Raw genomic sequence first — 15,401 nt, 5'->3', positions numbered from 1 at the left:
TACGCAGGGTGTTTGAGGCCAGCCTGGCTTACATGAGTCCCTGTCTCCAACAAAAACAGAAACAAAAAGTTGTGATTTAAGTGGTTTTGGGGAAAAAAGTATTTTGGGATTTTTTTTTTTTTTTTTTTTTTTTTTTTTTTTTTTTTTTTTGTCATGGGAAGAAGTCCATTCTCAGCCTTTCACTCCTTCTTTGATTCCTACCTTTGCATTTAATGGAGACCCAAGGTGGCATTTACCGAGCCGGTGGCAGATGGTCTGTGCAAAGTCGTTTTATAGCCTTGCCCAGAGAAGCACTTAGCTTCAGGCTTCTAAAAACAGCTCCAGAAGTGACGGGCCTTTGGGAGGGTCACCTTGTGCCTGGGCGCTACACTGAGAAGGGTCCACAAACTGCATATAACTGTCTGAGATTTCAGGGGGTGTTGGGGTGTTCTGACCACACAGCAGTCAGTGGGACTGACTGCTCCTATGACACCTCCTCCTTCAGCCTGTGTGGACTGTTCTTCAGAGACGAGTCTGTCTAGTGTCCTGGGTCCGGCCGGGGTGTTTGTCTCCAGACATGCTTGTCAGTGTCTGGAGATGTTTGACCCATAGCTGTTCCACTGGCATGTGGTAGGAGGAGGCCAGGATGCTGCAAACAGTGCAGTATGTAGAAGAGCCCCCCCGAGCAGAGAGATGAATGAATGTGAGCGTCATACCCATGTCAATCGGCTCCTAAGTCTTTAACTCCAGCTTCAGAGCCGTGATGGCCTGTGAAGGCACCTGCACTCACTTGCACATACACACATGGAAATACAGTTTAGAATAAATAAAAATAAATCTAAAGATTAAAAAAAGAGAGAGAGAGCAGCAAATGCTCTTAGCTATCGCTCCAGCCCTAGCGTGAGCTGCTTTTTCAGACAAACCAGGTTTCCATTCCCAGAACCCCGTGCTGGCTCACAGCCATCTGTAGCTCCAGTTCCAGGGGATCTGCTGGTCTCTTGTGACCTTCTGGACAAGCCACACACACACATGGTGTATATACATACACGCAGACAAATCAAATATGTAAACTAAATACATAGTTTTAAAAGACAGTTAATTAATCACATGAAGAGGTGGACTGTGACTTCTGGAGGGATTTTCGGTTTTAATGGGGCGTCGGAGAGCCAATAAGATGGCACCATTAACAAGTATGGCAGACTGTCTTGAGCCCCTTCCCGACTTGTCTCTTTCCTGGTTTCTACCTCAGAACAACAGAGTCAGGCGCTTCGCTTTTGAGCTCAAGATGCAAGACAAAAGCAGTTACCTTCTGGCCGCAGACAGCGAGGCAGAGATGGAGGAGTGGGTCACTGTACTCAACAAGATCCTCCAGCTCAACTTTGAAGCCGCAATGCAAGAAAAGCGGAACGGGGACTCTCATGAAGGTAGGTGGGTGCAGTTTCCCTCAGCGCGCACACTGCGTGGCCACTCCTACTTTCCCCAGGAAGAAGGAGGACTGACTGTAAAGGTCCACAAGAGGTAGGAAGATGTGAGCCTTTCACAGTTTGTCAGCAAAGGTTTCTGTCACATTAGACTTGACTGCCCTGAAGCCAGACATGGGTGTTGCCTATAATCCTAGCATGTGGGGAGCAGAGGCAAGAGGCAGAGGTTTTGAGGTAGCCCAGTCAACTGTGCAGGGAGTTTCAAGTCAACTGGAGCTACATAATGTCCCTGTCTCAGAAGAACAAAAAACAGAAAGAGTTAGTACCTTGGAGTTTGTGTGGGGAGTATGTAACAGGAACAGCCACACTCATGGTGGGGCAGGCACTTCTTCAGCTATGTAACCTGGGACAAACTATTATGAGTCTCGAATTTTACCTGGAAATGGGACTATGAACTAGGGATGTAGTTGGGTTGGTGGGGCGCTTGCCTGTCATGAATGAAGCCTTAGGTTCCCAGTACTGCACAGACCCTGTGTGGTGGCACACACCTGTGGCGCAGGAGGATCAGAGGGTCGTCTTTGGCTACACAGCACATTCAAGGCTAGCCTGGGCTACACGACAACCTATCTTTACGTAAAAATAAAAGTTTTTAAGTAATTAAAAAAAAAAAAGAAAAGGAAAAAAAGAAAAGAATAACTACCTCCAGCCACTGGTGGGAAATCCATCTTTAAAGTGGGAAAGTTCCTGTTGTTATCCCCTTTTGGAATGTTCAGGATGAAGTGAACATGGCAAGACTCTTACTCCAGATTGCAGGGCACTCAGGCCATGTTTTTGATGCGTGTTCATATTGTACTTCAAGCCCATAAGAGATCCCCAGCCCTGGCTGTTCCCTCATACCCTTGGTCCCACCCTAGCTTCTGACTGATGGAGTGTGGCTGACATCAGTTCTAGTGTGAGGGGAGCTGAGGTTAGCGGATTTTAGCTGTACAAGGTCTTGGACCACCACTCTCCATGCTGGGCATTGCCATCAGTGTCACTCCAAAGCCCCCAGCTGCTTGGAATGCTCTTTCAGACCTGAGAACCACTGCATTTGGGTTCCTTTGCTTGTATTACACGAGAAAGTATCAACTACATACAACTCAGTTGATCTCTTTTGCCATTTAGATGACGAGCAGAGCAAACTGGAAGGTTCTGGTTCCGGTTTGGACAGCTACCTGCCTGAACTTGCCAAGGTGAGGCTATCCTCACACACCACCCTCCTGTGAGGGCTGGGTGCCTCTCATTCCATGGCTCTCCTGTATGGCGGCACTGTTGCTGTGATTGCCACTGTCTGCTTTCTGGGGTGAATGTGAGAGGGTGGGAATTATTTTACACGAGTGACAGACACTTCAGTCTGTTCTCCAGAAAATACCCTACAAAGTGTGTTGCTATTTTTTTAAATGCTGCCATTGTACTGTCTTCCTACGTATTCTTTCTGTTCAGACTTCTTTTACTTAAATTATGTTCACTGGTGCCTTAGTTAATGCTACTGTTGCTGTGAAAAACACCATGACCAAAAGCAACTTGGAGAGGAAAGGGTGACCCAAGAGCTTACAACTCTCAGGCCATACACCATCACTGAGGGAAGAAATCAGGGCAGAAACTCGGATCAGCAAACTGGAGTCAGGATCTGAAGCAGAGGCCATGGCGTAACGCTGCTGGCTGGTTTTCTTTTCCATGGCTTACTCAGATCTGCTTTATTATAGCACCAGGACCAGCAGCCCAGGATGGCTCTGTCCATAGTGAGCTGGACCCTCCCTCATCAATCATCAGTTAAGAAAATGAACCACGGGCTAGCCCACAGGCCAGCCTGGCTAGGGCATCTTCTCAGATGACTTAACTCATGTCAAGCTGACATAAATGAGCCAGCACACTTGGGTGCTCTTATCTACTCAATAGCCACAGTTCCCAAGAGGGTGATTGTGGTAATCTTGTCACTGCCACTAAAGAGGAGCTGCTGGGTTACGAAGCGTGTGGCCAGATCACCTGGATCAGCAGGAGAACAACCGCAAAGCTGGGCTCTTCCCTTCGTGCGTGCTTTGTAACTTTGAAAAACCCCAGAGTCACTGGAAAGCACAAGGGAAAACAAAACAGCCATGTTGTGTTGCCTCTCTACCAGAGCCAGTGCTGCCTCTGCCACCACCTCAGTGGCAGGCGCATCCTTCAGGCACTGCCTTTGCTCCCATTCTCCTTCGAGCCACAGCCCCAGCCGCAGCCACAAACCTTTTACTTTCATTGCGTTCCGTGTTTTTACAAGTATTTCACCATGAGGACGCAGGGTGTTGATTCTGGATGTTTGAAAGTTGCTTTTCTGTGTACTTTGCTCTGATGTTCAGTACCATCTCATTTAGCCTTGTTTCGGGTACAGATGTGGTCAGTCATTTTTATTGTACTGTAGAAACATTTTAGCTCTTAGGCTAATTCCATTTTTTCTTACTTCGAACAATTCTACAATGAGTATCCTTGGCCTGATCTCCTGTGTGTACATGTGCATATGGGTGTGTGTGTGTGTATGTATGTGCGCGTGCATGCATGTGTCTGTGCGTGTGTGCATGTGTGCATGATTCTTTTAAATGAGCGACGCCTTTGTCTTCACTCTCCCTCATTCTTTTTGTGTCCTTACCTTTCTGTTTTGTTTTTTAATAATAAAGTAAAATGGTGACTGTACACACCCACATGTTAAGCACTATAATAGAATCATGCTGTGTCAATATAGGATTGCAACTAGACTAGCATTCAGCATTGACCTTTCTCAATATAAATTTTCCTGGCTGGAACTGTGGGTATTGTTTTTCCTCAGGACTTAGCTGTTTCCACAGAATGTTTTTAGCACCTGCCTATTAAAGCTAACTTTAGAGCCCTCATTGTAACCTATGCCTAGCCTGGAGGAGTTTTGGGTTCTGGCTTCTATGTTTATTTTCTTGCTTTTCCTCCTGTGTGTGTGTGTGTGTGTGTGTGTGTGTGTGTGTGTGTGTGTATGTGTGTGTGTATGTGTGTGCATGTGTCAGTCTCTGTGTCTCTGTATGCCTGTGTTGTATGCCTGTGCATGTGTCTGTTTTTGTGTGTTTGTATGTGGTGTGTATCTGTATATGTGTCTGTGTGTGTGTCTGCCTGTGTGTGTATGTGTATTTCTGTGTGCCTGTGTATATCTGCATGCCTGTTTCTGTGTGAGTGTCTGTTTCTGTGTATGTGCATATGTCTGTGTGTCTGTGTATGTGTGTGTCTGTCTCTGTGTGTTTGTGTGTTGAGTCTGTGTGTTATGTCTCTGTGTGTGTCTGTATGTGTATGTGTCTGTGTGTATGTCTGTATGTGTGTCTGTGTGTGTGTCTGAAACCCAGGGCCTTGGATATGGTAGACCAATACACTATCACTGAGTTGCACCCCTCACCCCATCGTGTTAGGAAGCCTAGGCCTCGTTTGACACCCATACATGCATGCATCTTTATTTCTGGATGCTCAGAGGACCCCATAGCAACGGGTTAGAACTGCTTGACTCTTAGTTTATTGAAGCAGCACACTTATGCAACCTATAAACCAGAAAGAACTTTCTAGCAGTGAACAGCGTGGTCACCTAAGAAACAGCTCAGGTTCTTTGAGTCCCACATTGGTTATTTAACACCTGCATTTTCAAGCCAGGCATGGCGGCACACCACTGGGGAGGCAAAGTAGGAGGAATGCAAGTTCAGGGTCAGCCTGGCTCATAGCAAAACTCTGTCTTGGCCAAAGCAAAGCCAACAAAGAAATCCAATTTTTTTCCCCTATGAAGATGCATAGGAATTTTAGCTTTGTCTTCTGGTACCTGGCAGAAAACAAAGGGGACAAAAGGGGGAAGTGTATTGTCCTTCTCCCAGGTGTTCCCGGGAGGATCGCTGGACCTGTGGATCTGTCAGTCCCTGTGCCTTCAGAATGCTGACCTTTTCACAGTTGTGTTGTGAGGGACCAGGCTTTACCTGGAGGCTGCCTGCCTATGCCTGGTCCCTTTGTGGTCAGCCCAGCTGTTTATCGCCTCCTGTTACAGTGCTCATTTGTTGAGGGAGCATGGGAACTGGCTAGCAAATGGACATCCTGTTTTCAGGAGGAATGAGTCCCATGTTACAGAGTCAGATGAAGTGTGTGTGGTAAGGGGGAGATGGGGAATATTCTCTGGGTAAAGAAGTAGGGGAAGCAGAGGTGAGGAAGCATTTGATGGGAGGCCTAGGCAGTGTGAAGACTGTAAAGGGAGGATGCCTGGGACAATGGGGCCAGGCAAAGGTAGCTGGGGGTAACTTAATGGCCAAATCCTCTCTGGACAGCTGTCGTTGCCTAACTCATCCTGTTCCTCTGGCTTTTGTTTTCTCCACTGAGACCCACACTTGGACAAACAGGAAATGTCTGACGGGAAGTTGTTTCAGTGCAAAATAACTGATGCTTCATTCTGGAATATTATGGACTAGCCTCATGATGTGAGTGAAGCCGACTTGGATTTTCAGGGTTGTCCGTGTGTTCTTGGAGTCTTTGCTTATTCTTGGAGAATAGGCGCATCTTTACTGTTTCCATATCAGGGACAGACTGTATTTACCCTAAAACTTGATCTTTTCCTCCTATTGTCTAGCAGGGAAGCAAACAGTTTTTATTGTAAATATAACAAAACACATAGCATCAGTCTATAATTGTAAGTATTTATATTTAAAAGGCCTCTGTGAACCAGCAAGTTGGTTTCTTCTAGAACTCGGGGAGCTCCTCCCTCTGATTGCCTTGATGTTAGATGAGGCTGGAGGGTGTGTGTTGCCTTCTTGTGTAGAGGAGATGTGAAGAAAACCTCAACTCTCTTCCTTTATTTTCTTCTGGGGATAGTAGGGCAAACATCACAGCTTATCATCTTGTATTCTGAAAGAGAGGCATCTCACGTGACTCCAAAAGCTTCCATTCAGTTTCTTATCATTTTATCTCGAAGTCAAAGAACTTTTCTTTACAGGTAAACCTTTCATAGTTGAATACAGGACAGAGAAAGTGGTGTCTGCAACTTTATAGTCTCTTTGAGGCTGGATAAGGGCTGGGGACCATGCTCAACAGGACTTGTGGGAACCCGTGTGGTTTCCTGGACACATTTTAATAAGAGTTTTAAAGCCAAGTTTGTAACAAACACTTCCTTCCCTAAGTCTCAAACCAGAAAACGATGCCATTATTACACAGAGGGATTGGCTGCAGTTTGGCAGTCATTCCGTTGATAAGCCTTCTAATTCTAGAAAGTTCTAGCCTGGCTTTGTGTCTTGAGGTGAAATGTAAGTCCTTTTGAGTTAAATCTCATATATGCAGTAAATATGTGTTATGGTAGCCTTTTAATTTAAGAAGTAAATAATTGGTGTGTGTGTGTAGGGGTGGGGGGGAGGATGGCTCATTGGATAAGAGCACTGACTGCTCTTCCAGAGATCCTGAGTTCAATTCCCAGCAACCACATGGTGACTCACAACCCTCTGTAATGGGATCTGATGTTCTCTCCTGTGTGTCTGAAGACAGCTACAGTGTTCTCATATAAATAAAAAAAATTTTTTAAAGTAATTAATCTGGGGGCTGGAGAGATGGCTCTGTTGTTAAAAGCACGAGCTGCTCTTCTGGGGGGAGGGGGGGGGCGTATTAGATTCCTAGCGCCTACATGGCAGCTCATAACCATCCGAGTCTCCAGTTCCAGGGGATCAGATACTGTCCTCGGGTGTCTATGGGTACATGGTTCAAAGACATGCATACAGTCAAACCAACCCATGCACATAACAGTCTCTTAAAGAATTACATATTTTGGTTTCAGGGGATTTTGCTAACTGTTTTATTTCATTTTGTCTAAATGACTCAACACAGTATTTTTCGTGTAATACAGCACCTTCAAATAAGTAAAATTGCCCATAGATTTTTCATTTTAAATCATTTCTTCGGCTCACAGAAAACTAGAGATACATCACTGTCTTTTCTGGAAACGTGAGAATGTCGGTGACTGAGCTTAAGGTTTACTGTGTGGGATAGGAGGTATTTTTGTTTGTTTGTTTTGGTTTGGCTCTTTTGGCTGAGTCCTTCTCTTTGCCGAGTGTGCAAGTGACAGGTTCTAGGGAAAGTCGCTCTGCTCCTGTCCATTTCCCCGCACATTTCTCTCTCTACTGAATCTAAAATAGAAAGCAGGCCGCGGCCAGGATGCAGCCACGGCTGTCTGAAGGAAGCTCCTAGAGCCACTCTGGACTGGCCGACCACAGTCTATTTTCAGAGCAGGACTGAATCCTGCCACCCTGAAATGCGCTCAATTGCATAGTCTTGGGATAATTTTTTTTAACAGCTGTATTTTTGTGGGCACCTTGGCTGTGAAAGTGCATATTATACGTATCCTTACCAAACATTGATTAAGATTTTGCTTTTATGCTTCCTGTCAGTAAAACTGCCCGTGTTGGGTAAAGAAGTCACTCTTTTATCCTCATGATTGTCCTCCTCTTCCTGAGAACTCTAGTGGTAACCTGCTGTGATTCCTCTAGTGCCACACTGGGCACAGAGAGAATGTGTATGTGCATGCGCAAGACTTTTATCTACTTCCTAAGTGTGCTCGTGATTTGCCAGTTACTTTGATAGTTTTTCTACCATTAAAACGTATCTCATGGGCGTCTCTGTGTCAGCAGAGGGGACAGTCTCTTTGAAGATGGACCACGCACAAGTCAAGGTTGTTCGTTGGTGGATAGTGTATGCATTATTCAGCCATGTACTTTTAGGAACATTTAGGTGATACTGGGGTTTCAGCCTCTGTAAATTGTACGGTAAGCATTATGACGTGTCATCTGTGAACTCCTATTTCAGAAGGACCTTTCCAAACTGGGATTCTAGGCCAAAGAATGTTGTGTTTTTGATGTTTTAGATACTGCTAGGTTTTGGACTTAAAGAATATGACAGTTTATATTCCTGTTTCTCTGCCTTATTTCCAAAGTTTTATTTAAAGACTATTTTAGTCTACAACATCTGTCTTCTGCCAATCACTGTTTTTGTTGTTGTTGTTATTTGTTTGTTGTGGTTTTTGGTTTTGTGATTTTATGTGTTTATTTGCTCTTTGGGTTTCTGCTTTATGTTTAACTTATCCACTCATTTTTTTTTCTTTTTCTTTATTTTTTATTGTAGTCTTCATTTTATTAAATATTTTTTCCCTTTTTGTCTTGTGGAATAGTTAAAGATCTGGGCTTTTAAATAAGATGGCACACGTTAAAATATGAGATTCTATTTGATGTTGAAACTGGAAAAATCACTTAGGGCCCTGCCTTAGCACCTTGTCTTTGATGATCAGGGATAACAAAAGTACCAGCCTTTGAAGGCTGGGTAATTTCTCAGTTATTATCTTGTGGTACTGGGGATTAAGGTAGAGGAGGCATCCATCATGGTGGATATGTGCTGTTACTACAGCCTCAGATTATGAAAGCTTAAATGGGCATCAAGGAGAATATCTAGCAATAGATACTGGCTGTTGCCAACTAAAATCAGCTTTTGTAGTCATTAGTATTCCAAGCATTTATTATTTCCTTCATGAAGCCTCGCCCGCCCTGAGCCATGTTCTTGCTTCCTAGATCCTGTCTTACTTAATATCCTTCAGCCACCATGTATTGTGCTTTCCTTTGGTTTGATGAGTGATTCTGGGCCTTGGGAGGGACAACAGGAACTTTAAGAATCTGGTCTTGCTTTTTGTCTAGCTCGTGGCCCAGCAGCTGTATGAGGTAGATCATGGCTTTTGCTCCTCAGAATCTGTCTTCTTTCCTAACAGGACATATTCCCTGGGTGGCAGTGCCCATGTTTGGAAGCTTTGTGTCTACTTTGGCTACAAATATACTTTTCTTTTTTAATGCATACATCTTCTTCGCTCTCCAGTTCTGAAGACCTCAGAGTAGTTTTGCGGCCTCTGCTAGTTTCTCCCGGCACAGTCAACTTAGATAGCAAGCAGCTTCCAGGAAGACACCAGCCATTGTGTCCAGCAGTCTTTGCCTTTGAGAAGAACTCAATCCAGGATTAGCATACAGTACTGCTTGCCACTTCCAGTCACCATGGCTCTAGAGAATCTCCCCACAGTTGACAGCATGCTCTTTGGGGTCACTTAAGTAAATTCCACTTACATGTGGTCCAGTTTTTTTTGTGTGTGTTAAAAAAAAAAAAAGAGAGAGAGATGTAGTGAGATGAAGCGCTCTCATACTCTGTATGGAGAGAGCCTGCCTCTACCACAGGGACGTATTCTACATGGGAAGCAGGAACAGGAGATGCAGAGCCCCCCTGACCTCCAAGAGGTCACTCAAAAATGCTACCACGATAAAAGTTGCTGTGGCTACCGCCTGGGGCATCATCTTGTACATTCTTTTTCCTCAGAAACCAGAAGTCCAGAGAGGGAGGCCAGTTGGCTCAGAGAGCTCATTATGAATGTCATTTCATTTGCAAATAGGTTAAATATAGTCATGGGAGTTTTGAGCCACAGCCAAGGACCCATTATAACAACTTAGTGACTGAAAAATTGGTAAGATTCTTAATTTCTCGTCAGCTTCAATTAGAGACACAATAATAGACGTCACTCAGCCATCAACAGAGAAGATACTGTGGCTGTCACTGTCCCATTGTCTAGGGCAGAGAGGTGATGTCTGTCTGTGGGGAAAGTATCAGATGATGAGAGCACATTATTGTCCATAGTATCTGTGAAAACGAATGGCAAACTACAGGCAAGATCAGTAAGGAGGTTAAAGGTGCTTGAGTCTGGTGAATCTAGAAGCCTCTTTCACACACACCCTCCAAGTCCTGCGTCTCCATTGCTGACATGCCACCGTACGTTTGTGTCTGTCTGTGGCTTCTCCTCTGCCTGCCATCTCACCTCCACTCTCCCTGAGGAATCATATCAAGTCTTCTGTCCTCATCTGCACGGTGATGGTCTCCAAATCTGGAACTCAGTCTGTGTCCATCTACTGAGAGATTCCAGTTGGAAACCTCACAGACACAGCCATACGCAAAGCCTCCTGGGGTATCAGTGCCAGCAGTGTCTCTCCTACAGCATTACAGCCCAAGCTACCTATGCCACCATGGTTGGCGTGCCGCTGCCTCCCAGAGACCATGTGGCGTTGTCTCATAGGCCACATTTGTAGATGAATCTATCATACTTTCCCACTATTGTGAAGAGATACCACAATCAAGACAAATTATATAAGAAAGAGTTTGTTTGGGGCTTGCTTACAGCTTCAGAGGGTCAGAATCCATGAGTGTGTGGTTGGGATCATGGCAGCAAGTAGGCAGGCCTGGTGCAGAAGCAATAGCTGAGAACTCACATCTCATTCTACATGCTCAAAGCAGAGAGGGAGAAAGCTAGCTTGTATTAGTGTGGGCTTTCCAAATTTCAAATCCCACCCCAAGCATTGCAGCTCCTTCAACAATAATTCCCAGCAGGGCAGTAGTGGCCTTTAATCCCAGCACTTGGGAGGCAGAGGCAGGCAGATTTCTGAGTTCCAGTACAGCTTGGTCTACAGAGTGAGTTCGAGGACAGCCAGGGCTACACAAAGAAACCTTGTCTCAAAAAAACAGAAAACAAAACCAACCAAACAAACAAACAAAAACCAACCAAACAAAAAAAACAAACAATACTTCCTTTCCCGGTTCTACCAACTGGGGGTGAAGCATTCAAAGACATGAACCTCATGGCAGGTGGGGGTGGGGGGCAGGCATTCTCATTTAAACCACCACAGGCAGCTTTCAGATACCTCAATACCTCTGGGAGGTGGAGAACAAAGGATTTTGTTAGCTAGAAACTTTTTATTTTGTCCGCAGAGCACCAGAGAAGCAGAGATCAAATTGAAAAGTGAGAGCAGAGTGAAGCTTTTTTACTTGGACCCAGATACCCAGGTAAGAGCTAATTCAATATTTAAAATGTAAAGGTCATGAATGTTTGATATTCAGTACTGTTGAGTATTGAGAGCAGTGTTTAGCCAGCTTCCGGAAAGGCACCAGCCTGGATCTTGAGGTCCACAGTGACCATCTGTATAAGCTACCCCTGAAAATAACCATTAGAGCATGGCCCACATCACTGCAGACACCCAGAGGCAGTAACACTTCTCAACTAGCCTCAGTCCCTGACAGAAGCCTGGGAGTGCGTGTAACCCACACCTGTGTCCAAACACTGTGACAAAGATCTTCAGGGCCCAGGGCGACGAATGCCACAGAGGTGCCAAGAAGGGACAAGGATCTGGTATATTTCATCCTAAATGCTGTCCAACCCCCCCCACCCCCCCCACCCCCATTTGGGTACTTTAATAGAACAGCCTCTCCCACTTAGCTTTAATAATAAACATTTTCTATGTTTCTTCACTGACTTCCTGTTTGTACGCCGTTTACTGTGGTAGCATGCCTATAGCACAAACCTTATAATTTTAGCCATTTGAAAAATAGAATTCAAATTAAAAACAAACCAACTCGGTGGTATTAAATAAGTTCTCTGCAACTGTTGCACCATCTGTTTCCAGAAGAATTGAATGTTTTCGTCTTTCCAAATTGAAACTCTTTTCAATAGCAGTCCCTGTGCCTGCCATCCCTGAGCCCCAGTCATCTCTGTTCACCTTTTATCTTTATGAATTAACTATTTTAGCAAGCTCATCAATGTGGAATCCTGCAGAACCTGTCTGTCTCTTGTATCTTCTTTTACCTAACATGTTTCCAAGGAGCATCCCTGATTTGTTCATCGATTGATTGTTACTGTGTGTTAGGCAGCGCATGAGCTATGAAACCTCAGCTACACATGGAGGTCAGAGGGCAACTTCAGGAGTTGGTTCTCTCCACACTCTGGTCCTCAGGCTTGTATGGCACACAGTCTACCCAATCCAAAATTTCCTTTTATTTTTAAGACCACATCTCACTATGTATCTCTGGCTGGCCTCAAACTCACTCTGTAAGGCAGGCTGATCTCAAACTCACAGAGAGCTGCCTGCTTCTCCCTCTCTAGTTCTGGGTTTACAAGTATGTGTCACCAGGCCCAGCCCTGAATTTCCTTTTTATTACTGAGTATGCATGCCTGTATGTACACATGCATGTGTGTTTGTACATATATAATGCAATGTATGTGTCCTTACACAATGTATGTTTAGGTTGTTTATAACATTAATCCCTGTATAATTATCCACCAAGCAGGTATATCCTCACATATGTGACTGTCTAAGCAGGTATATCCTTATATATGTGATTGTCATGATTAATAGCATCTGTCTATTAAATATGTCTACTAAATATAAAACAAAGTTGCAGCACTGTTGTGGATGTATGTATACAGCTTTTCCAGGTTTTAGGAGCCTAGAGCATTCATGCTGGAATTTTTAGTGGGAGTGCCACGTGTTTATATATCCACATTCTCTTTTTAAAGAAACTTGACTTCTCATCCGCTGAACCAGAAGTGAAGCCCTTTGAAGAAAAGTTTGGGAAAAGGATTCTCGTCAAGTGCAACGATTTGTCCTTTAACCTGCAGTGCTGTGTCGCAGAGAACGAGGAAGGACCCACGACAAACGTAACTTCCCTTTCCAAAAGTCAGGCTTTAAAAAAGAGTCAGCCTAAAGCATGCAGGGACCAGAGTCTCCTCCTGCCCCCAACTCTGTGTCTTTAGAGAAGAGAATGTTAGAGGGGCAGTAAAGTCCAGGTCAAGTCTATACCCTGGGCTGGGCGGGTCAGTCCTCTGGCTCACCCTAAGGCATGCTGAAGAGAAAGGTGGAATCATTAGCTCTTCCATAGTACTGTATTCTATCTCCTTCCCAGAATCCCAGAACAGTCACGACATAAACTAATCATCCACAGATTTCCGCTGGATATGCGTGTGCATATACAATACACAGAGGCACACACACACACACACACGCACACACACACACAGCACACACAGGCATACACATACATACACATAGAGGCACACATACACAGGCATGCACACATACACACACACAAAGGCACACATAGCACATACACATACACACACAGGTACACACAGAATCACACACACATACACACAGAAGCACACACAGAGAGGCACACATAGCACACACACATATCCACACACAGAGGCACACATAGCACACACACATAGACACACATAGCACACATACATACATACACACACACAAAGGCGCGCACACACACACACACACATGGATTTACACCCTTCCCCACGTTTTCTGGATTTCTTTCAAATGCTATCAGAACCTGAGTGCTTTTCTTGATACTCTGGCCTTCTCAAAAGCCCCCTCCCCATCACGCGGCTGCCTGTCCACCTCATAGCTGACCTCTTTGCTGGCTTAAAAAGCATGGCTTTCTCCCCTCTGTTCTCCCTGAGCAGCTGCTGACATCTACAGCTAAATTGCCAAGGGGTTTTTACATTTAAATTCTAATAAAAATGTCCTCAAATTTCAAAATAATTTTAAAAGAATAAATGTTTCTTCTTTTAAATGTTGAAGAATTTCAGGTGTCACAGGTTTCTCCTTACATTGCTGCCAGGGTGCACCAACCTTGCCCAGAGATGTGCAGGGCTTACATTGGGGTGTGTGGGGGCGGGATAAGGGGGTGTTGTAGCCAAAAATAAGATGGCAGATTTAAGATGTCCCAGGGTATGGATTTCATCTTAGATGCTCCAAGGAGGTCAGCCGTCTTATCTGCAGAGCATGCATTTGATAGCAAAGCTCATGGAGCGGGGATGAAAGTTTTGTTTCTTAAAAATGCTTTATAGCCTCAGTCTGTGTGACAAGGGATAAAAGTTTTCACGTCTAGTCATTTCTCCAGGAGACAGTCACAAACACAGCTCATCGCTCTCCTTATACAGCAGCATCTGTCCAAACTGGCTTTATGATCATGCTGTTTTATTGATGGTTTTATTTTTTTTTTCCAGGTCGAGCCTTTCTTTGTCACCCTGTCCCTGTTCGACATAAAATACAACCGAAAGATTTCTGCTGACTTCCACGTGGACCTGAACCACTTCTCAGTGCGGCAGATGCTGGCCCCCACATCCCCAGCTCTGATGAACGGTGGCCAGAGCCCACCTGCCTTCCAGGATGCCCTTCATACAGCCATGCAGTATCCGAAGCAGGTAGGGGCATTTGCACTACTCAGACTCCTCTTGTTACATATTAAACACGCTCAGTGAGGCCTTGCCATGCATCGGTGGGCAGCTTTGGTCAGTAATTATCGGGCAAGGTATATATATAATTATGGAGTGAAAGCAAACAGAGGGAGAAGGGGTCTGGCTGTCACTCATTTCCATAAGGCTTCTCCTGCTCACCTTTGCCACCAAGCAGACTTTTTGAGCAGATATGGGCTGAGGAGCCCCTGAGGGGTTCCGCCTTGGTCTCCTCGCTGGTTGGACTGTCACACTATCCTCTGCTGCTTTGGTGGTGAGGGGACTTCTCCCATTCATCTGTGGATTCTCCTGACTGAAGAGAACCATTGTCTCCTTAGGGAATATTTTCAGTCACGTGTCCTCACCCAGACATATTTCTTGTGGCCAGAATTGAGAAGGTCCTCCAAGGAAGCATCACGCACTGTGCTGAACCGTATATGAAAAGCTCAGACTCTTCTAAGGTATGAGTGGCTTTCATGTTTTGTGATTACTTAAAAGTAACAATGTAAGGAATGGCTTTTGTGCCAAATTACAAACCTAGGAGGTCAGAGGTAAACTGTACTTGATAGTTGGGTTGGGGAGATGGTTCTGCGTGCAAGTGTGAGAACTGGGGTTCTAATCCCCAGTACCCACATCTGTCCTGTCTCTAGTCCCAGAACTCATGAAACAGTGAACCCACAAGGTAAGTGGGCTTGCTGGACTGGCGAGAATCAGCAGGCTCTAAGTTCAAGTGAGAGCTAGGTCTCAGTAAACAGTGTGGCAAGCCATCAGTGGCAATGCCACATTCAACCTCAGTCCTCCATAAACATGCACACACATGTACACAGTCTTTACACACTCATGCAGATGTGCACACATGT

General features: G+C 44.9%; 1 protein-coding gene across 21 annotated transcripts in view; it reads left to right on the top strand.

Moving 5' to 3' along the window:
- Window positions 1-15,401, top strand: part of Dock9 (dedicator of cytokinesis 9) — a 254,169-nt gene that overhangs the window by 141,976 nt on the left and 96,792 nt on the right. For all 21 annotated transcript variants that reach the window (XM_029469291.1, XM_029469295.1, XM_029469284.1 and 18 more), the window contains exons 8-13: window positions 1,229-1,403; window positions 2,565-2,632; window positions 11,226-11,300; window positions 12,808-12,948; window positions 14,314-14,511; window positions 14,880-15,002. In XM_029469291.1, coding sequence (XP_029325151.1) covers window positions 1,229-1,403; window positions 2,565-2,632; window positions 11,226-11,300; window positions 12,808-12,948; window positions 14,314-14,511; window positions 14,880-15,002 — 780 coding nt within the window. The remainder of the gene's footprint in view (window positions 1-1,228; window positions 1,404-2,564; window positions 2,633-11,225; window positions 11,301-12,807; window positions 12,949-14,313; window positions 14,512-14,879; window positions 15,003-15,401) is intronic.

The sequence above is a fragment of the Mus caroli genome, chromosome 14 (assembly GCF_900094665.2).
Source record: "Mus caroli chromosome 14, CAROLI_EIJ_v1.1, whole genome shotgun sequence".
In the NCBI taxonomy this organism is placed as follows: Eukaryota; Metazoa; Chordata; class Mammalia; order Rodentia; family Muridae; genus Mus; species Mus caroli.
The sequence above is the reverse complement of the archived record's forward strand: the minus strand, read 5'-3'. Positions and strand labels throughout refer to the sequence as shown.